The 23,517-nt window shown below is 38.2% G+C and overlaps 1 protein-coding gene across 1 annotated transcript in view; it reads left to right on the forward strand.

Annotated features, from left to right (window-relative positions):
- The window catches only part of ARID1B (AT-rich interaction domain 1B), a 380,804-nt gene that overhangs the window by 211,572 nt on the left and 145,715 nt on the right, over positions 1-23,517 (forward strand). Inside the window, 1 exon segment of the mRNA XM_039873871.1 lies at positions 16,860-16,901. Within this exon segment, the coding sequence (XP_039729805.1) occupies positions 16,860-16,901 (42 nt within the window).

The following is a 23,517-nucleotide window of genomic DNA, read 5'->3' on the forward strand; positions in this document are numbered from 1 at the left end:
CATCCTGACTGCTCTCACATGTAGCCATTATCTTAGAACTAGAACCATCTGAACATGGCATTATGTCTCTTAAACAAGCATGCACACATGCAGAAAGAAATACATATGTACACACATCCTACATACCAATGAACACAATTTGGAGGGCTAAAAAGCAGCAAAAAGCCAAAATCTAGCTGTAAGAAGGATAGGAAGAGAAAGTAATTTCAAGAGAGGAAGTAGTGCATATACAGATGATTCCACTTGCAATTTTTTGACTTTATGATGGTGCCAAAGCTATAGGCATTCAATAGAAACATATTTTGAATTTTGAATTTTGGTCTTTTCTGGGCCTAGAGATATGCCCTATGATAGTCTTTCTTGATGCTGGGCAATGAGTGAAAACCATTCAGCAAAGTGTGTGTCTAGGAAAATTAGTAATATTCAGAAAATAAGTGGATGAATAAAAATAAATTTTGAAAAATAAATTCTTCACTAATGAAGCATTGACCGAAAATGGATTTGAATACTTCTTTGTTCTTGCCTTTTAACCTTGTATTTAGCGTTTTATATATGTTACTCTTTCACATCTTGATACAAGTTCAGCACTTCATAAGGCATATAATTTAAAGTTAAACAATAAAAGATGAGACATGGGCTAATCTTTTTTTGAGCAGAAAATATTGTTATAACCATGTAGTTGTAAATTAAGACCTAAAAAATAGGTATTCGATCTAAAATAAGCATCTTTTTTTATTATTATTATTCATCCAAACTTTAAAATTTGAATAAGGGTTTGTAATCTTTGAATTCTTGGAGTATATGTCACCACCATGTATATTTTTCTGTTATCGATATTGTTGGTGCTGTAATACTAGGTAAGGTTAAATAAAAGATGATATCATGTAGACAACAATGAAGCCTGATTTTAGCCATTTCTCTTACTCAAATTGAGATTTGAAATATTACACATGGTGATTTAAAACTAACAATATCCTCAAAATTAGAACATTTGCCCCCAAAGACATACTAAAGCTGACCTTCCAGATGCATCCAGATTGCCACCTAGGCAGGAGGTACCAAGTGCTGGCCAGTGCAGAGCCGCTGTCCTCCCCAGCCCACCCTCCTGTGTGCTGGTCCATCTCTGCTGCTCTCTGTGGCTCTGGCTCTAGCTTGAGCCCCTCCTACTTTTCTTCCTCTTTCCTTGTTGGCCTGCCCGTCAGCTTCTGAGTTAATCGTTCACCATCCTAACAGTTTATCTATTTTTATTCCTTGCCAGAAACTGACTTTAAAGAGTGTTGAGTGTTTGAAGGGGAGATGACCCCTTTCTAGCCTCCAGCCTTAATATTATTATTTTCAGTTTTCTATGCAGTAAAAACAATTCTGCATTTGTTACTTTCCTTTTCATGACCAAGATCTTATGTTTTACAAATTACACATCCAGTGAGTTGATTTGGCACTCAGTTTGGAAGACAGGCCAGTGTTTAGGAAGGAAGTATAAAAAAGAACCGTGAAAGAGTGTGTGTGTTGGGGGCGGGTGGCTGAACATTATGAAGTTCAGAAACCCCGGCTACCTTGAAGCCCGGTAATCACGGAGTTTCTGGCTGGGAGGCCGCGGAGGAGCCGCCTGGGGGGAGCAGCAGTGGGCTGGGCTGCGTGGGGCGAGGTTGTGCAAGAGGCTGTGGCAGGCGCGCTCCCGCGGGCAGCGCTCCCCGCCCACCGCCGCAGGGTTCCCGGCAGGCCGCCTTGGCCCCGCCCCACCCGGTCCCCCGGTCCCCCCCTCCAGCGTAGGCTGTGTGCGTGGGGGGCGGGAGGGGCGCGTCCTTCCAGCCTGACTCGCAAGCCTGCCCCTGCCTGCCAGGCCTCGTGGCCATTGTCCCCGGGACTGGAAGGCGCCCGGGCCCTTTCTCCCCCGTGGGCGGGCGCTCTGGCCGCCCGCTCTCTGCAAGCCGGAACATTGCCACCTAGGCAGGAGGTACCAAGTGCCCAGTCAGACATGGCTTTGTAAAGTTTCTGCTGGCATAGCTTAACATGTAAACGAAACACCCGTGGAGGTGAAGAAGGCGAAGAGCATTTTTTCCTGTGCCACTTCTAGCCACGATTTCGCCCGAAATTGCTTCGTTTGCTCCTTAACCTCTTCTTCCCTTTGGCTTGGCAAAGGCAAAATCTGCATTTTTCTTTTCCCCTCTACTTTTTTTGGTGCATCTCTCTTTTCACCCCTTCTCCACCGCCCCAAAAGAAACAGCACCGCCCATTTCCGGGACTTGATGAGCTGCAGCTCATTTTGCGTAATTAAAACGAATGCCTGATGCTGGAAAAGCACAGAAATTGCAGGGGAGGAAGGACACAGGATCTAAGTAGAGCCCAGGCCACCAAACACAGGGCGGGGCCGGTTTCTGTGGCAGGGCAAATAGCTGGCAGGAGGCGGGGGCTCTGAGGGTCCCTAAACACTGGGCAGCACAGGTGGCCCAGGGTGGAGTGTGGGACGGGCCCAACCCAAAGGACAATAACAGGGCGGGGCTGGCGGTGAGGGGCGGGGTCAGCGCTGCTGGGCTTCAAATGCAGGGCGGGGCCCTGCTTCTGTGGGCGAGGGGCGGGGTTGACGGGCAGGGGTGGGCTGGAGCCTGAAGCCCAGGCTTACAGGAACTCTTCCAGGCCGGCTGGTGAGAGACCAGGCTGGATAAGAGGCGGGGCTGCTCCTTCATTGGCTGCCTCCACGGTTCAGAGTTGTCAGGAGCAGAACCGACCCAGGCTGGGACTGCTCAGACAGGTTTCCGTTTGTGTAATAGTGCTGCTTGGAGCCAAGTCCATCATCATCGTCATCAACCTTCCTTGGCGGGAAAACCAACTCACAGCATTTTTTTTAAAGCTGAGAAAAGTCTTAGCTTGTAAAGTTTCTTCTCCTCTTGCATGTGCTTTCCTGTTCTTAATTAAATGCTAGAGTCTTTTGGGATATTGCCTTTCTGTTTTTCAGCCATTCTCAGACATGAAGACTTGGGGATCATTGGGTGTTCTTATTGGTCTCCTTGTGTCGGAGTTTTAAGTAGAATGTTGAAATCTAGACACCTTTGACATTTTCAAGGTAAACGACCCAAAACTATAGTAAATTAAGACATGCATTGACTCCAACTAGTAGTAATTAACTATAGCCACTTGTTTTTTAAACTTCTTTTATTCCACCCTACGGATTACATAATTTTTAAAGTCTGTTTACTGCTTACCCAGTTGTTTACTGCTTGTGTAAATAGCTTCCTACTTGGTAGGGAAGTTCTGTGCCCTCTCTATCACTCAAATCAACTTGGAATTCTGGAAATTTAATAGAGGGTCTATTTCTAATATGGGAATGCAGTTTTGAGTTTATCAACATTGATGTAGAGGCATAATCTCAGAAATAAGAGTTCTGAATACTAACATTCTTCTGTTTGCTTGTATGCCTTATAATGATACAATGTTTGCTGTGTAGATAAATACATAATATTTTCATATTTTTATAAAATCAAGAGATTTTATAAAAATGATAGATTATATAGTAGGGACATTTCCAATCTTGATTGTTACTGTTCTCTTACGACACTTGCCAGTTCCATTTTAAATTAAGTTAAATCAGTATTTGAGTGTGAAAAGGGGTGAGTCATATACCAAGATATACCGTTGTACTCCCCACCCCTCCTCACTTTATAGTGAGTACAGAGAGCAAATGCGATATTAGGGTAAACGGTTAGTGGGCCAAGATTAGCAGCTCTTTTTAGGTTTTGAGCTACAGTCTTGTGTACTAGTGGTTAAATTGTTTAAGGTCCATGAGTTTGAGATCGACAGGCTTTTAACTCCTTAGCTTGGTAAATATTGAATTGATAGGCTTAATTTTCTGTGTATTTCAGAAATGATACATATGGAGTAATTGTAAACGAAAACAAAACATACTTTCACATAAGATGATGGACTTTAAAAACAGTGTAACAGGAATAAACAACAATTTCACCTCTCATCCTCCCAGCATATTCTGTGGTTACATGCTCAGGCTCCAACCCCATTGGTGAAAATGCATCTGAACTTACATCAAGCTTTACTTAGGAGTCACTATTCCAGTGTTGTCCAGAAAGTCTTAGATTTTAAGATCTTAACACAAATAAGTGTTAACACAGAAGACATGCCAGTTTAGATAGTCGTTTATGCCCACTCTCTAAGAGCAGTTTCTGTTTGCTCTAGGCATTTGCCTGGTTTATAACAAATTCTGAAGTTATACTTTGCCTACCAAATTTCCTAGTGAGTATGAGTCCTACCCTCCCCCATGTTTTTTAAAGTGAATCTTGAAGTAAATAATAGATTTAACAGATTTCAAGCAAATGTCTAATTTGACTAATTTTGCATTTGGATGGTGGATAGGGCTAAGAAACACCCATGCAAACATACATGCATGCATATATACACATGTTAACAGGTGTTAGTGATCTCAGAGCTTATTTTTACTTTCGACTTTACCCAGTTCCCCATTTTTTAAAATAGTGAATTTGTATTATAATTGGTGCAACTAGCCCACCCCCCCTTTTAAAAATAAAATACAGCATTGAGCTCACATTTCATATGAGTAGATTTATTGCCTGTGCAAAGTTGTCACTGAACTCAAGAGCTTCATTCTGCAGGAAAAATTTGTTTTATGGCATTTTACTTCTGCTTTGTGGAACCTTGGTTCTGTAACCTTTCTACCGGGAACACAGTGACTGACAGTTTAACTATTTCAGCAATTAGGGTTCTTTTCATCCCAAATACCGTCTGTATTCCTGAAACTGAAATGATTTGAACCAGGATCTCCCTGTGCTTATACTTCTGAATATTTAGTAGTTAGGATATTCCACATCTGGACTAAGGTTTCTCAGCTTTGGTACCATTGGCATTTTGGGGCCCAATGATTCATTGTTATAAAGAAGCTGTCCTGTGCATTGTAGTTACACAGTAGAGACCAGGAACAAATTCTCACGGTACCCCCAAGTTGTGATGACCAAAAATATCCCTAGAAATTGCAAGATGTCCCCTGGATTGGAGAGGTGGGAGTGTTATTTGTAGAATTGTTCCTGGTTGAGAAGCACTAGTCTAGACAAAAATTTAATCTGCTGGAAATCTTTGACCAGAGTCATTTATAAAGTCTCGGTAAAACATGACATAAATGTTACTGCCCAAGTAGCTGGTTTCTTTTTAATTTGGCTGTACATTGTTTATTTCAGAAACCTCATTTGTGTTTTAAAAAGATGTGAAGAATTTGAGCCAAACAGTCTACTTAATACAAAAGTGTTCAAAGGGACTACTAAGAGTAGATGTTTCAGACAAAAAGTCCAGTTTTTCAACCTTGAAACTGTATTCCAAGCTTTTTGCTACTTTCTAACTAGAAAACAGTTTCATGGTATAGGCTCAGTAACTGAATTTCCTCATACATCTAGAATTATTGGGACTGACTTACCAAAGATATGTAACTATGTGGTCCCTTAAGAGTTTCTTTTTTTAAGATTTGAATTTTAAAAATTGACCTTCAGACTTTCTGAGCTATAAATGAAAATACTGTTATGAAGAGGTTAGTGTCATGCATCAGATCTGAAGATTGTATATTTTTTTCTTAACTTATATATACTATAATGTTGCTATAGTTTTGATTTGAAGCTTATATAATATTTTCATGTCTCAACCTGTACATAATACTTTTAACTTTAGTGTTAACCTTCATTTGATTTTACGTTGATGTGTTGTTTTTCGTGTTGAAGTATAAATTTATATACAATTGTATTAAATAACAAAGATTTTCGTTAGACAAATGATCCCTATCTTCAGAAAACAACCTAAACTTGCTTCTTCCTGACCAAACCAACTAGCAACTGCCAAATCTTGCAGGAAATCTCTAGAAATGATCAACTGAAAGTTTCAACTCTATAATCTAGAACACTTTATCAAAACAAAACAGAATAAAAAGTATGTACAGTGAAAATCAAAGGCATTTTTAGCATGAAACACTATGGAATATTATTTTAATTCTAATATATTTGGAAAAGGTAAAATTTTCTGAGTACCAAGGATTACTATGTTGCGAAACACAAAACATGGTAACATGTAAAGAATGATATTCTACCAGAACCTTAGAACGTTTCTAGTAGAGCATTAGCATCACCCCTAAAAGTTTTCCCTTGCACTTTTATAGTCAGTCTCTCCCTCTACACCCAGCTCCTAGCACCCACTCATCTGTTTTCCTTTCCCGTAGTTTTATCTTTTCCAGAATGTCTAAGAAATGGAATCATATAGTAGGTAGCCTTTTGAGTCTAGTTTCTTTTACTTAGCATAACACATTTGAGATCCATCATGTTTCAGCTTACATCAGTAGTTAACCCCTTTGCTGCTGCGTAGTTGTCCGTTGTAGGAATGTGGTTCATAGTTTTGTGTATCCTTTCGCCACTTGATAGACATTTGGATGGTTTGCAGTTTTTGACAATTATAAAGACTATAAACATTTTCATGCAGTTTTTCATGTGCATGTGTTTCTGTCTCTCCTGGGTTAACCCCTGGAAGTGTCTTTCTGGATCATGCGGTAGGACTGCTTTTACCTTGTCGGAAACTACCAAACTCCTACCAAAGCGGCTGCCTTATTTTGTTGCAATAGATTATTTTAAAAAATCAGTTCTCCTATTTGAATCCCATATTTTTAAACAAATTACTGTCTGCGGTGGAAGCAGAGGATTCCTCAATAATTTATTCTTTAGGGGAGCTCTGTAATCATATGTCACTAGTATTTCAGAAAGTGACTTTATTATTTCATGTCAAGACATGCCTCTTGATGTGTAGTGGTTTTTCTTAATAAAGCAGTTACAGATGAACGTCACCAACGAACGCAGGGCCTGTCTTCTCCTTTAGGCCAATCTTGATTCCATAGCTGTGCTGTTTTGAGGTGGTTCATTGCTCCCGGTCTGACCTCAGCTCAACGGTCCTCAGACACCCACATCTTAAGTGAGCAGACGAATGCACTTATCTTCCCATTTTATGTACTAACGTGCCTATCTCTTGAATTATCAATATTTTTCAACTGGTCAAGAATGGAGATTCTTTAGAGACAAGGCCTTTATGGTCCTGTATACTAGAAGATTAATACCGAAAAGCTTTTTCACACAACTAATACCTATTTTTTGAAGGCTTCCTCTTTTTCTCACACAACTTTTTTAGATGACATGCTTATTTTGGAGAGAGGAAGAGGGGCAGAGTGGAGTAGTGGCATTGTGGCAGTTAGTTGCCTTGAAAACATCGACTCTTTTTCTTAATTTGCCTCTTCCAGAACTTCCTGTACTAGCCTCAGTTTCCTTCACATGCTTAGACTCTTGGTTTAGCATTTTCGTTGTTGTTGCCTTTGGCAGATAAGGCCAGTCTGAAACGGTTCGTGTGAGAGAACAGAGGAGGCACCATGATTGGCGTGGAGCCGGTTCAGTTTAGGTTCTGGGACGAAGAGCCCTTTAGGGACCTGTGAGGGGTAAAAAGTGGTTGTCTTCGCTAGAGACGTCTCAGTTTTGCATTAACTAGTTTACCTAATCAAATAGGTAGATTCTTCAAAATAAGTCCCGTCTAAAACAAGGATTAGTTTTCAGGTAAAAGGTAAAGGTTTGTGGTTAAACGTAAGTATAACTAACTTTATATTCTTTTTCTCTCTCTTACTGAGTTGTCTTTCTCTTCCAAGTTGATAATGAAGATAGTCCTAAACAATTTAAACTTTGAAAGGCTTTAAAATCTGGTTATGACCACTATTTCAGTGTTTTTAAAACCAGTCTATTTTGGTAGAAGTATTGTAGGGTAAAAGAGAAGGTTTTCTCCTCTGTCGTTTTTCTTACATGTAAACCCTACTGACAGCTGAGAGGGTCAGGGACATTGCGGACGGGAGGAGGGCAGCAGAAAAAGAAACCAGTGACAGAATCAAATTAATAATGTGCAGCAGACATTTGGAGGCAGTAATAGAAGTATAATTTGTTGATCTAAAATTTCTGTTTTTAAACTTCCTTTCACTCTCATCTAATCAAAGTCGTCTTCGTTGCACGTCCTCCGCTTACACGTGGTGGTAACTTGTACGTAGCCTTCGCCCGTGGGCCCCCGCAGCCTCTGCCCACACGACTCTTCCCCTTAGACGCGGTGGTGCCTTGTACGTAGCCTTCGCCCATGGGTCCCCGCAGCCTCTGCCCACACGACTTTTCCGCATCATGGTTTCATCACAACTTTCAACCTGCTGTTCTGAGCCAACCTTCACGACAGGTGGGACTAGGAGAGAGATCAAGTATGGTCAGCTAGTGTTAGCGAAATTTTCAACTTTTATTACCTTAGGAGCTTTATCCACTTATTCTTAAAATACAAATTTTTTCTCTTTATGAAATGTAATTTAAATTAGAAAACAAGGTTTTTGTTATTGGCTTATGTTTCTAGAGCATTTGAATTAAACTATAATATAGTAAATTTGTAAATGTAGTGCAGTAAATTTGATACACTTTTAATATCAATTTATACATAAATGAGTGGATACTTGGGTAAAGAGGGAAATATTGCTTAAGATAGCATTGAATATGACAATTCACAATGTATTTGATACAGTGAAAGATGAGATAATAGTATTATCTTAATTTTTATTAAGTTTAGATAACTACCATCTACTTAATGTTAAAAGTTTTAAACTTTTAAACTGCACGGACTCATAACTTTTATAGTTTTTCATCAGCCTCTTAGAACTTATGAATTAAGTATAGAAAATCTTAATAAGAAATAAATGTTAACTTGAAGTATACAGGAAAAGCAATCACATAGAAATGATGATATAGTGAATAATTAGTGTCTTACCATAACATTCTGCTGTAATAAAATATGATTTACAGGAAGATCTGAAGGTAAATATGAAAGCATTGCTTTTATTGAAAGTCCGATGTTTTAAAAAGTTTTGTTTACAAATTTGTACTGTTTGTTGTACATACATTGGTTGTATTGGAAAAACCAAATTAAATCATGAATCGATACGTACATAGTGGTCTGTATATTTCATGATTCCATAGCCTATATTTCTTGATAAACATTGGAAGTATAGAAACGATCATCTTTTATACATGTAATTTCTCATAGACATGTATTCTGTATGCCCCCTACATGTACAAATATGTAACCAAGGGGCTCACACGTGGGCTGCTGTTCCACTTTGTCTCAGGAGCGCACCTGTGGAGCGCGCATGGCACTGTGACCACGAGCCCCCGCAGTGCTAGCGTTCTGCCGCAGGGTTTCCGCCTGCTCACCTCCTTCCCGGGAATGACCTGCAGCACGCGCGGGGGACTCTTTCCCTGTGCTGTGTTGTAGGCAGCCAGCCTAGATGCAAAGCTCAAATTTTATTGAAATTTACTTTTAAAAATTTACTTCGTAAGGATGAACTACATGTGTTCTTTATAAAGTATTGACTGTAGTTATTTTTTTTGTACAATTCTGAAAGAATCATTACATTTAATTCAGAAATAGAAAAGATCTGTATGAGCAACATACTTCCTTCATTGCCATCAGTTTGAAAACCTAATCCTTTTAAAAGAATTTAAAGTATACTTGGCTAGAGAGATAAATGCATCGAATACATATATATCATTAAATATAGTAAAAGTGGGTTTTGTTTTTTAATAACACTTGTATGTAGTGCAAGTGTGTATATCATCAGCCAAATGGTACATAAGATTTTAATTTACATAGTTATATTAGGTAGAGCATGTTTTACATCTTGTTACATCTACACCAGTGGCATAATGAGCTGTTTTAAATCTGGGTTAATAAATATGTGTTTATATTTTATTGTTTGTGTTACAGTCCTCAACATTCATTCATACACACTTACTTATTCAACAGTTATTTATTGAGCCTCTGCGCTTGTGAAATTTACATTTTAGTAAAGGGATAAACAAGCAGACATCAAGTAGTAATATGAGAGAGAGAGGGGCTGTGTGTGGAGGTGACCTTTAAACTGAGGTGTGAGTGATAAGGGACCAGTAGTAGGAAAATCTGATAGCAGGGTGTTTCAGGAGACGAGAAAGGAAGCCAGTGTAGCTGAGACACTGTGCATGGAGGAAGAGAGGTAGGACTGGAGGTCAGTGAGGCAAGCGGAAGCCATGCTGTTCAGCTTCTTGTGGACCATAAAAAGAATTGAGGTAGAATTTTATGGTATGACAATCTTCGTTTTAAAATAGGGAGTGGAGACGGAGATAGTGACTATAGATCCTATAAGTGCCTTTGGAACTGCCTTTAGTAGCATAACGTTTTTCCCTGGAACTCTGCCATAAATGCCTGACACCTAGAGTTTTTATTTAAGCTGTATTGTGTATTAGCTTCTGCTACGCAACAAACCAACCCATAACTTAGTGCTCAGAACAACCATCATTTATTTAGCTCACAATCTTACAATTTGACAGTTTGTCCTGGGACTGAGTAGTTCTGGTTTCTGCTGAGCTCATTCTCCCTTTTTCAATCTGCTGCTGATCAGCTAAGTGGCTAGGCTTCTTGGAGTTGACTGGCTCTTGGCTAGGGTGATGTGGTAACAGAATCGTATGTGTCTCGTCCTCCAGCAAACTAGCCTGGGCTTATTCATGTGGTGACTGGTCGACTTCCAAGACGATGATTAGAAGTATGCATTGCCTCTTGAATCTTAGATTTGGAAGTGGTACAATATACAATATGATTTCTGTTCCTGCATTTTCTTGATCCAAAGAAGTCACATGTCCATCCCAGATTAGAGAAGTAGAGAAACGGACTCCATCTTTTGATGGAAGGAGCTATAAAGTCACATTGCATAGTGTTTTGCACACTCTGTGCAGCACTCAGGGTCTCTCTTCTCTAAGCCATACCATTAAGCGAGGGTATCCTCACTCAGAGACATCGTTAGAGAAGTTTGACCACAATGTTGACAACCTTTGTTTTAAATTTAACAGCCTAGGAAATGAAGATATGGCTAACATCCTAGTATAGAAGATAATGTGAGTATAACAATTGAAAAGTGTAATTATAATATAGCCATGTTTGTCTTGAAATCCTATACATGGTATTAAGTGTGACAAACGCTTTTTGTTTGCATAGATAAAATTTATCATTGTTATTAATATTTATTGGTTCCCTACATGGGGACAAGTTTTTAGTTAATTTTAATATATTAAGAGAATGGTTATTTTGCTCGGTAGTGTTTAACAGTAGAAGGAATCATTATATGTTCTATTACAAGCTGACCAAATGCTGAGCAGTTTTAGCAGGCTGTGTCCTTGAGCTGTTATGTGGCCTATACATACTAATAAGGAGACTGAGGAGCATTAATAAGTAAGAGAATGCTGTCAAGGTTTTACATGTTTTTTAAGTGTTCATTTTTTAATAGATTATAAAAAAAGTAAGATATGATAATATTTAGTAGTAAGAAGTAACAATAATAATAAAGAAAAGACAAAACAACTTTCTTGCTTCCTAAAATTAAAGCTTTGAAGCCCAGTGCAAGCCAGAAGGTGGTGGGGTGGGGAGGAGCTTGTCCTGCAGTTTAAAGTGTAAATTCTGGGACATGGTTTTGAGCAGTTTATTTATGAATCTGCTTTTCCTTAAAATGTAGGTATAAGTCTGCTTAATGGAATAGGTTCTGGTTGGTATATTGATCTTTTTGACTCAACCAAAGTAGACACAGTAATCTTTATAAGTAAAATAAAGATTACTTATAAAAATTTGCCTTTGAATTGTCTAGGCAAATTTTTTTTTTTTTCCCCCAAGAGCATTTGAATTTTTAGTACTTGTGGACAAATATTGTGACTGAAAATTCAGTCAGGCTCTTGTTGATTATTATTAATCTCCTCCCTTTACTCCCATCTCACTTTGAGTTGAATACCTCACGGGTAATTTTGTTTTTCCATCCCTACCTGGAATGAGAGGCAAAATTTATATCATTTCACTGTTTAATTATGGTGAAGATAGGGTATCTCTGGTCATTGGAGAAATTGGGGGGTTATTCTGCATCACAGTTATTCAAATGGAAAATTAAAATCGAGTCACCTTTTCCCCTTGTTCTTTAAGAATAACTCATCGATGGATCAGATAATTAAATGTAAAAATAATAAAGTCAAATTTAGAAGAAACCATGAGTTACTATTTCAAAAATCCTGGAGTGGAGAAGACATCTTCCAGCATGGCACATATTTTAGAAGGCATGAGGAAGCAAATGGATAGATTTCAATATATATAAAGTTAAATTTCTGTTTTTAATTCTACTTTTATAGTTTAACATGTCCTGAGCATTTTCCTATATTTTCTGAAAGCAGTTTTTTATGATTAGGTAAGGGTCCAGCATATGATTATACCATGCTTTATTTAACCATTCCCTATTTTTGTACATTTTTGTAATTTGTTCTTTCAAATAATGCTGCAGTACAGATACTTAATATAGAAATAATTCATGGCAAATTACATCACAAAGATTAATTTCTCGAGTAACTACATCCTGAATAAGTGGGCATAAATATGTTTGAGGGGCTCTTGATGTATGATAAAAAATGTTTTCTGGGAGGGCTGTTCTTATTGGCGTACCCATCATAAGTGTTGGGGGTTCTGTACACACAGGCATTGACTACTATATTTTCAGTCTGTACCAACTTGAAAGATTAGATGTTTATTTATATATCCATGAGTACTATTGACATTTAATAATTTTTAATGTTGTTATTGGTTTATTTTGTTAGCCACTTTTAGTTAATTTTAGTTGAACAAGAAACACATACACTTGGCAAAAAAAATTATTGCATTTTAAGACAAAATACGATGAAAAATAAATTATCTCCCTTGAGACAATCACTGATGCGTTTCTTGCATAGGTTTCTAGAAATGGTAAAAGCATATTAAGCATATACTGACTCTCACTTTTCTTCTAAACACAGGTGTTAGCTTGCTCTACACGTTCTGATTTATTTCATTTAATGTGGTATCATAGAAATCTTATCTGCACACAGTTACTTCCTTTTTTACAGCAGCGTTGTATTCTATTGCTTGGCTGTATGATCATTTATTAAACACTCCCTTGTTGATGGACATTTGCTTGATAGTTGTCAGCTTTTCACTGTTACAAAAAACTCCAGTAAACAGCTTTGTAAATCTTTTTGCATTTGAATATTAGTGGAATTTGGGAGTTAACACTTAATCATGTGCATGTGCATTTTGATGGATGCTGCCAAATTGCACATCATTCTAAATATATGTTCTCATCATCAGTGCAAGGCTATGATCTCAGTGATTTCTCACGCCTTTTCCAATATTGTAATTATCAGAATTTTTAATCTTTAATAATCAGTAGTAAGGAAAATAATGTTGGGAGTTTGGATTTGCATTCCTTTAATTATGAATAAGGTTTTTTATATATATGATTATAAATCGTGTGTCACTTTATTTCTTTTTGTGTAATCCTGATTTTAGAAAAAAAATTATTAAAATGGACATAGTTTTAGCATTGTTTTATTTTAATGAAATTGCTGCTGGATTAGTATTTTCTGCCTAGAGGTGAAAGTAAAAAAGACTTTGAAAGTGATTCAAGAAAGAAAAAAAACATGACCAGTTTTACTTCCAACTTCATGAATGCACATTTTCCTGATTTTCTTAATGGTAGAATGATTGGAAATAAAAGAGTCTTGTTTTTAGAGAGTAACTGAGGGAGAGAAGCCGCGTGAAGGGTTTTGTTCTTGAGTGGAGCGAAGGGCCCAGACAGGGCTTGGCTGCTGCCGAACTTTGCAGATCGAACTTTCACAGTGATTTCAAAAGTTCTCTACAAATGGAATCCTTTTAGGTCTTGGTGTTATGAAGTGTTGATTGTAGCATCATTTGAAGTAAACATGATTTGATGGAAAGGGCTTTATCTTGGACTTAGGGAGTCCCTGCTCTGTTTGCATGCACACGTGTGCACGCGCACACACACACGCGTGCGCACGCACACACACTCACACACACTCACTCCCTCACACCTGGGCCCTGAGGACCCCTGACAAGCTCTCTCCCCCGCGGACATCAGCTATGCCTCTCATCGGCATCTGGAGTTATCTTTGCGTCTGTGTGAAGGAGAGCTTGCTTATTCTGTCCTAATTTTACGTTTGATAAAACTTGACTTTTTTTTTTTTTTTGATGATTTTATAGTACTGCCAGTTTTAAATCTTCCCAAACTGAATTTTAAAAAGGAAAAAAAAAAAGGCACCATTAAATCTTCTCTGGAATTTGAATTTATTTTTTTAAATGAATGTTTACATACATTTCGCCTGGGTATCAATACCTTAGCGAAACCCAGGCACTCATGTAGTAAACACCCAGAAAGTCGTCGTTAGCGACTCAGGTGAATGCAGGCTGCCGGCCTTTCGTCCTCCCGCTACGCTGTCAGAGCTTTCCACTTGGATTGTGCTAAGTTTTTCCAGTCGTACACTTTTATTTAAAATCATGACTGCTTTATAGCCAGATTCCATTTGATGATCATTGGCTAATAACTAAAATCCCATCAGATAAACACAAATCTACTTCTAGTTTATATGTAGGAATTATAGACGTTTTGGGCTGGTGAAATACAAAATACCTTTTTTTTTTTAGAGATTCAAATTTATGATCAAAGGAACAAAAAAGCTTACCAGATTTGTGTTGCTAGTTAGGTTATGGGACTCCCACCTGGAAGCTGTGTATGAAGGTTGAAATACCCCCTGCCCCCACTAGAGGGGGATGCCCTCCGGCTCCCGTGAAAACCTTTGTGTGACGTTGATCTTCCTTTCTTATAAATTGAGGTTAATCTCATGTTTTTAAAATCAGCTGTTTTTCCGTAGGTATTAAAATTAAGGTCTTACAGAAACAAAATAAAAAGGATGCTGAATTAGAGTGCGTATGTATTTAAACTGTAGCGCCTTTGAACAATGCATAATTTTTTAAAGTTGCTTTAATTAGATTGGCTAATACTTAGGAATTTCAAAACACGTCTCTGAGCCCTCCTGGAGCTAGACTCCAGGGTGGAGAGTGAGGCTGGGCCTCTGAAACTCGCCTCCATCCTCCAAGCCCCAAGGCCTGTTTTTGTCTAGCTACTGCCAGCGCCACAGGGAGAGTTCCTAAGCCCCACTGGAAAGCTTGGGTTTGCTGTCATCCCAGGCTGTCAAGTATAGGAAAGCCATATCTTTAAATAGATTTCTGTTTGCTGTTGAATTTTCTTGCTACTTTGCCTTTTTAAAATATGTTAAGCAAATGCAGAACTCACTCTAGAGGTGATTTTGCAAATTTAAACTTTTATTTTTAAAATAATTGCATGTATATTAAAGTATCACATCCAGGGTGAATATACCTAACACTGAGGTATGCAGACATGATCTCTGTGTATAATTCAAGAGTAAATGTCATAGTGTTTCTAGTAGTTAAGATTCAGCAAATTTGTTGTTTGTGCTTTCTCTTTAAAGTCTTCAATGTTGATTAGAGGTTTTAATGTAAAGAATTTCGAGGTTAGTAACCTAGTGTTGTAAAAGACAGGACTTAGGAAATTCATGCATATGCATATGTAAATTGCAAATAGTTGTGGTTTTTCCTCCAAACTAAAAGTCTATAATAAGATCTTGTTTCTAAATCTAACAATTAGCTTTAGAAATCGAGTGTAAACAGAAATGCTGTCAGTGAGTCTTATAATGATTTTGTGCTATAGCGGATCCAACATTTTAGTCTTTAGCCTAAAATTGCATTTGGTATCAGCAGCATATGGTTTTCGTCAAGGTGAGGCTGCTCCCCTTCTCAATACCTAATCACGCGTTTCTCCTGCTTTGTGCGCCAGACCAGTCTCTGTCAGGGACCAGGTGGTGGGTGAGCCTCACTTTCAGTAAAGCCGTTGGAGAATACAATTTGTTTCCTTATTTCTTTTTTTGACCCCTTCACTTTCATACCGAATGACAGTCTTATTGAAATGAGCTTCCTTTCTGTGTTTCCTTCGCCCAAGGGAAGAGTCCAATTTTGTTTTAGCAAGATACATTGGATCGGCCTGCGTACCTTCTACTTAAAACATCTACTACAAATGCCTAGTTTTAAAAGGTTTAAAACTAGCAGTGAAGCCACTAGTCCGATATCGTCGCCCCACCCCCACTGTCTTCCCTAGATACTTAAAAAACACTCATCTTCGTTCTATTGCCTTCTTTCCTTGCTCTTCTCCATCATATAGGTACTTCGTAGCAGTCAGTTAAAAGCTTTATACATCAGACTGAATAATTATGTTTAAAAAACAGTAATTATCAATACACGTCTCGTTCCACGCAGCTTTTAAAATTCATGTTAATGAGCTCTGTCTTCTAATGTGTAAGACTGACAGGCAATTTTGAAGTTTTGCCATCATTTCACAACTTGTTGCTTAGACGCTGTCTGCCTCTTCCAGAGTATTGCTTTTGGGAGCTCTCGCTCTGCAACATTCCAGGGACTACCCACTCTGAGGTAGCAGGACAAGAACTTACTAGCACTTTCACAAGCACGATGAAATTGCTTTACGAGGCATAACTTTCCCCTCGCAGTCTGTCAGTAAAAGATCAAAAAGTATATCCAGTATCTTGTAATTTAAGTTAGAAGGATGATTCTCCTAAGTTACTAGATTATTTTAAGGACCTTAGACCACCACTTCAACATGAGGCAAATCTATTAATTTGACAAAAGCTTGCCTGGTTATAAACCTGGAATCTGGGGCAGTGACCTGGATTTATACCCAAGTCTTGAAGAGAATCACAGATCTCTCTCTCTCCACACCTGATGTAAATTGAATGCCAGTCTTAGTTCCAGGCCTGTGCTCTGGTCTATGGCTAGACTCATAGAAGATTTTGATAGTGCCTAAATTATTTTTTTCCTTATGATTTCAGGTTGAAGTCTTGGCCTCGGAGGATACCGCCTTTGGACTCAAGGTGTGTAGTCTGATGTAGCTGACCGTGTAGGTTTCCTCAGCTCCCCTAGGTGCATTGGAAGGTCAGCAGAGAGGGCTTATCTTTTTCAATCAAATGTGAAGGTTCTACATCTTCCAAAATTCCAGATTTCCCTTCTATTATGATTAAGATGAGACTGTGGTAGTGTTTTCTTTATCTTCTTTTCTTTGCTGTGGAGAATGAGAAATAGTACAAAAACAACACAAGAGTTTCATTTAGTATTAATTGATTTTTAACTTTGAATTAGCCATGAAATAAGATTTACTGAAAGCCCCCCCAACCCCTGAGTTTGGGGGTAACAAAATACAACCACCAAATGTTATCAGTGCTGTTTTTGGCTCATAACTCTAGCTTCATTCATCCACTTTTCCATTATCCCTGCTTCGAACGGTGATTGACTTCCGTGCACCAGTCACAACTAAATTAAATCCCAGCTCCTGTCCTCAGGTTACTCGCCATCACTTGGTAGGTGCAGGCCCCGTGAGCAGATACATTACCCTGCAGGGTGGTTGTCTCCAGGCTAGAAGCATGTAAAGGATTATGGGAGTGCAGTGGAGTTGAGTGGGAAGGTATTCTAGGAAGTCGATACCTGGGTGGAGCTTGCGGGCTTGGATTATATTTAGGCAAGAGAGGAGGACAGAAAAATAAGAGCTATTTTCAGGTTAGAGGAGAAGCATGAAAAAAATCGGAACTAAAAGCGGTTAAAGCCTGCTTGTGTGGCAGGGTCTGAAGCTGAAGAGGTTAAAGGTTTGAATTTTATCCTATGGAAAATGCAAAGCTATCAAAAGGTTTTAAGGCAAGTAGTGGTTAGATTTGCAACTTCGACAGTTTCGGCCACTTCGTGGAGGATGGGCTTGCCGGAGACAGTGAAGGGCACTGGGGTCCTGAGCCGGCGTGGTGGAAGAGGAGAGATGCTTGAGGAAGTCCGCAGGACCGTTTCCTCACTGGGATGTGCGAGGCGAGGAGGACGGAGGAGTTGAGCCTGACGCCAGGGGGTAGATGATGAGTCGCACCGAGACGGAGAATACAGGGGCAGTTGCATATTTTTTAGAAGTACAATCTTCCAGACCTATCTTTTTTTATCAGATTTACTTATGAGCATTTGCTAGTAATTCTTAAATTGTGTGAATAAATTGGTAAGAGGTTCTTATAAGGAGAGGATGGCTTCATTTGCATGTGGAGGTATAGAAGAAGTACTATGTAGATGCCATCAGTAACCTTTGAAGTCAAGTTCAGGAAAATGCTTGGTGAATTTAAACATATATCTTTTGTTCAGTACAATATATTTCCTTGGGTAAGTCCTTAGTGCTTACTCGTTTGGCAGTAATATAATTTGGTTACCAAAATAATTTTAAAACTTCTTTTTGAAAGGCGAGTGGATAGAAATATATTTTATTTACACACACATACACACACACACAACCAGTTCATTTGTTTTCCAGTTCTAAATGGGCATTAAAATTCCACAAATCTAAAACATTTTGATATACTATTTTGGCTAGCATGTTTTTTGGAAGAACAGAACAGTGAATTTTATGCTCATTTTATGATTTTTGATAGAAACTATTACAAAAAACATATATGTGGGAAAGTCATTTTAAAAATGAATGATGAAGAAAATCCAAGGGTAAGTATACATGTTCTGAAAAAGAATGGGAAGAAGACAAACGATAAAATATGGGTCACCCGAGGGCCCACAGGCGACGGAGCCCCCACTCCTGGGCACCCTTCAAGCTTCTGCTGTAGTGGAGGTCATCAGTCCCTGGTAGAGAGGGAGAGTGCCAGCCTGTCCTCTCTGCCCCCACCATTTCAACTAGACCCTAGGAGTGCGTATTAAGCCCTGGGAGAGCTTTTCTCCAGAGCTCTGTTATAGGACCCACTTTACATTTCGTCTCTTCCCTCCGACGTTTTTTCCCTCTTTGAGTCTGCTCCGGAAACTACACTTCCTTAAAATCCTAAGATTTTACCACTGCAGGAAGTCTTCGAGGTCCTCTGATGTAACTTTCTTCCAGGTTAGGGATGAGAGAGCTGAAGGCCAGAGGGTTCTTGCTCCCCAAGGTCATGACTCATCACCAGCAGAGGTGGGCCTGGACTTGAGAACTTTAGTGGTCTCATTATTCTTTCTCTGAATATTTAAGTACAATTTTAAAAAATATTTCTTGTTGATATTTAAATATGTCTTTTCTCTTTTGGCAATAATTTTTGGAATTTAGGTACCTAAGATTTATTGTTATTTTAGAGAAAAATCTAAGCTTAAAATATCTAAAAATAAAATTTTAAAGTAAATGCTACATTTGTTTACTCTTATGTATTACTTTTTAACCATATCTCAGTTGAATAAACATCTTAGAGAAGAATAACATTAATTCAAACTGGCCTTCTAACTCCCAACTAGCTTAGTCTTCTAACTATACTGAGCCTTTAACCCCACTCCGAGCCTAACCTCAGACCTTGCCTTCCCCTCGAATGCTTTCCAATCCTCTTGCTGGCGTTTCAAGTTTATCCTGCCGTCCACATTGAGTTCACACCCTCCCTCTTCTGTGACGTCATCCGTCAGTATCACAGACTTCTTCTGAGCTCTCATTCCATGAGCTCATAGAGCAGCCGTTGCCTTTGCAACTTATTTGGGGTTTCTCTCCTGCCAGCTTGTTTCCATTTTATTTTGTTTGTGGGAAACAGCAATGGCCTGGCCCAGCTCCATTATGTGGCTTATTTTTCCCAATAAGATTGTGTGCTCAGAGACTCCATCTTGTTCATCTTTTTATATCCATATTGACAGTAAATAAGTATTGCTGATTAGAGTTCTATACATGGTATAATAGTTGTGGTTGCTAAGAGCAAAAAAAATTCTCGATATTAACATTACTACTGCATTGTTTCTGTTGTGGGATTTTCTCGCTGATCCTCTCATTACCTAGGTTAATATATTAGCTTGGTGTTGTATATCGTGGCTCTGTAGAACCTGACAGAAGGAAGATATATTTATCGTTAATGCTTTTGAAGCTGTTGAATGGTTCTGCTTGATACCAACAACCAGTTGATTCCGATTGATCTCACTATTAACTCAGATACCATTATTCATGGAGTTCTGCAGTTAGTCTTTGATTTCGTTCTGTGTCATTGCCCTGCTGGTGGCAAGCTCTGTTGGCCAGAGCTGGTCTAGAAAATAAAGATTCTCAGTATTCATATGACAAGATATTTGAACATAACACAATTAGAACAGCCTTTTTGTTTAATCGATGGAAAAACCTGAGGATTGGAGCAGATACGTAGAGAATAGAAAGAATTCGCTGTTCTAGCAATGTAAAACAGAAAAGATGTTGTGTTGAGTAAAAAATAAATCCTTAAAATAAAGTTGGCCTGTCCCGTTGGACTTTGAGAGTAGAAAAGTTTTAAACAGGCTCATGAAATTAGGGAGCTTTCTGGTGATGTCTTATAGTGGATCATTCATTCATTGATTTACATGGGGTTATGCCTGGGGATTATCAATACAATATTTCAAATTTAGAATGTTTAGCCTTGCGTAATAAGATTCTACCTGTTAAAATGTTTTTCCTTTAATTAAGGTAACCACATGAAAGCTTATATTCATCTTCTTTTGAAAAACACTTTTTTTTTTTCTTATAAAGTTACATTAACTCTGTTTCTTCTCAACTCTCTGCTTGCCAGGGTGTGTGTGTACTAGTGAATTTACTTGGCTAACTCACCTAACTTAGGTGAAAGTAACAACGTCACTTAGGTGAAAGTGACAATGTCATTGAAAGGAAACCAACAACTATTTTCTTTTTGAAGTTCATAATCTTATCAACTCATATTACTTTTCATAATATGAAGGATTTGTGTTTGCATTTACATTTTCTTATTGAATGAAAATCTATTAGAAATCTTTAGAGAAGTAGGGGACCAAGTTTATTCTTTACTGTTTCAGTAATTGAATCTCAGTTAACATTATAGAATATATATTGATAAGGCAAAAGAATTTTCTATTTTTCTGTAAAAGAAAGATTCTAGAAGGAAAAAGAATTCATTGCAGTCCTGAAGTCGTGACTGGGAATCCATGTTGAGTTGTTCCCTTCTTTTGTTAGAAAATTTCCCAGCCTCTTCTTCTGCCATCTGCTGGTGGTTCAAACACTTACATGTTTGATTTTAAAACAAATCTGCTTTATTCTTATTTAGGAAAGATTTGGGGGGAATGTTCTATTTATATTCACCTGTAATATTTTGTTGCAGTTTTGCTTGTCAGCTTTAATTATCTTTTTAAAGGCTATTTTAGCTGCTTTTTCAAATCTGTCTTTAGAGAATACATGAATATAAAATTTAGAAAAGACAGAGACTGTGAAAGGCCCAAAGCATATGCCATGAAGAGAGAAAGAGACACAGACTTACTGATGAGAGGTCTCGAACGCCAGGAGGGAGAGTTACTCGAGAGTTGTGGGGGTCTTCCCTGACTTCTGAATTCGGATTAAATGGAGCAGCAGTTCTGGCCGGCTCTTTTGAACTAAGACTACTTGACTGGAAGGGACGAGTCCTATCTTTTGTTTTAAACCCTAGTATGAGATTGGAAAACAGATTTCTTCTTATCACCAAGGTTCTTTTCAGCCCTGAAATGCTACACGTTTTCCCACATTCATTCGGTTAAACCTTCCTCTCTGTCCTTATTTATTTTTCTTCTGATTTCTTCCTGTTAGTTTACTAGTCGAAGCTATTCTCATCGTCTTGGGAAAAATATAAATACTTTTTGTCCGCAGACAAATCTTTCCATGAAATAAAGCCAAGTAAATTTTTCAAAAGAAAGACAAAATATGGGAATTTGATTTTTTCCTATCCTTAATCTCCTTTACTAATTTCTTTTAGAGCAGCCTTGACTAATTTCTAAAGCCTCAGATTCACAGGTCAGTTATTTGTTCATCATTTCCTCAACGAGGAAAAGTAACTCAAAATATTTATGTTTTTTTTCTTCACAATGAATATAAGGATAAGGGAGGTAATGTGACTTATTTTAGGCCCTATTTAATGGCAAAGTAGAGCAAAAATCTACAGTTCTGCTTCCCAGGCCAATGTCCTTTATACATAATTTTAACAGTGCTTGTTAGTCCTCCCAGTACCGGAGTTATGTGTTAGATTTGAGTCTTACGGAATTGTGATTTTTACAGCTCAAAATGGTCTAATGTTGGCAATTTCATGTGGTTCAATTCAGTGTATTAGGGCTCTCCAATATCATTTTAGATCTACATTCAATAGTGAAAACACTATTTTTCTTTAAAAGCTCTTTATCCCAATTGGAATGTGTATGTGTGCGGTTTGAAGTATTAGGTAATCACAAGATGTTTATGGAGGTTAATTGGCATGAAAGTACCCAGTAAGCCACATACCTCAATAAAAATGATTTTTTCCAGATCATTTTATGAAAAGTCAGAAATACTTTATCATGACCAAGTGGTTTTGGATGTAGTAGGAGCTCCATTTCTTCTAGACCAAATGCTTTGTCAGGTAGTGGTAGACAGCACATTTTGTAGATGGAGTTCCTGACTGCATGGTTTCAGTCACCAGATCTAGTCAGTACATCTGTGCAGAAAGGTTTGCTCTAATGATGTCGCCAAGTAAGTGGAGGGGAGCATACTGCAGTGCAGTTCATGCCTGCTTTTGTCAGACTTACATTGTTTTCTTTTGTAAAAGAAAAACGTTAGGAATTAAACATGGCCTTAGGTGCTGTGGATCGCAGAAGTGATCTTTTTAAGGGAGGAGAGGAGTTACGCTGAAGGAAGTTATTTACTGGTATATTCTGGACTTTGATTGATTCCATTTTTTCCTGGAGACATTATTCTGGCACTATTTTTTGAGGACTTAATTTTCTGGTAATAATAAGAATGCATATATTCTCCTTATCCCCACCCTCAAACACCTGTTCATTTGGGATATGCACAAATAATTAGAGGCATGTTTCTGGGCTTGCCTGTGAAATGCCTCAGCACAGAGTTGCTATGACCATATTAATAAACATCAAGCTGCTTAAGATTTGTTGGGAAGGAGCAACGAAATTATTCTAGGGAAGATTAGGGATGCTTCTGATTGCATGTGGTTTAGGTTCTCTCCAGTGCCAAATTTTGAAGCCAGTTTTGTTTCTTCAGATGGTGAAAACCCTCCCCCTCCCCTCCTACTGCCTTAAATCTGGCTTTTACCCAAGCCATGTCAATTTTTGCAAGTCAGTTGAGAATGTCAAAGTGACTGGTGTTGAAAGAGCCAATATGTTGCAAGATGCTTAAAGCCAAGGAGAACATTTATATGAATTAAGGAATATATTGGGAGATGATTTTTAAAAATCAGATTTGAAAAGAAAAACCTGTTGAATTAATACTTGCATACCAGATGTATCACTGATAAATACTTGTAACAGATACTCCCCAATAAGCAATAAAATTACCATTTTACAGCTGAAGTAATGTATCCTGTGGGTACATTTGGAAAGATAAGCCAAGAAAAATACATGCAAAGTTCTTGAAATAATAATGCAAATAAAACATTTCATATTATAATTTTAAAATAACAGGATTTGGAAGCAAGAAAAAGTCTGGGAGACTATTTGTTTTGTCTAAATTCT

Source organism: Pteropus medius, unplaced genomic scaffold, assembly GCF_902729225.1.
Source record: "Pteropus medius unplaced genomic scaffold, Ma_sr-lr_union100, whole genome shotgun sequence".
Classification (NCBI taxonomy): Eukaryota; Metazoa; Chordata; class Mammalia; order Chiroptera; family Pteropodidae; genus Pteropus; species Pteropus medius.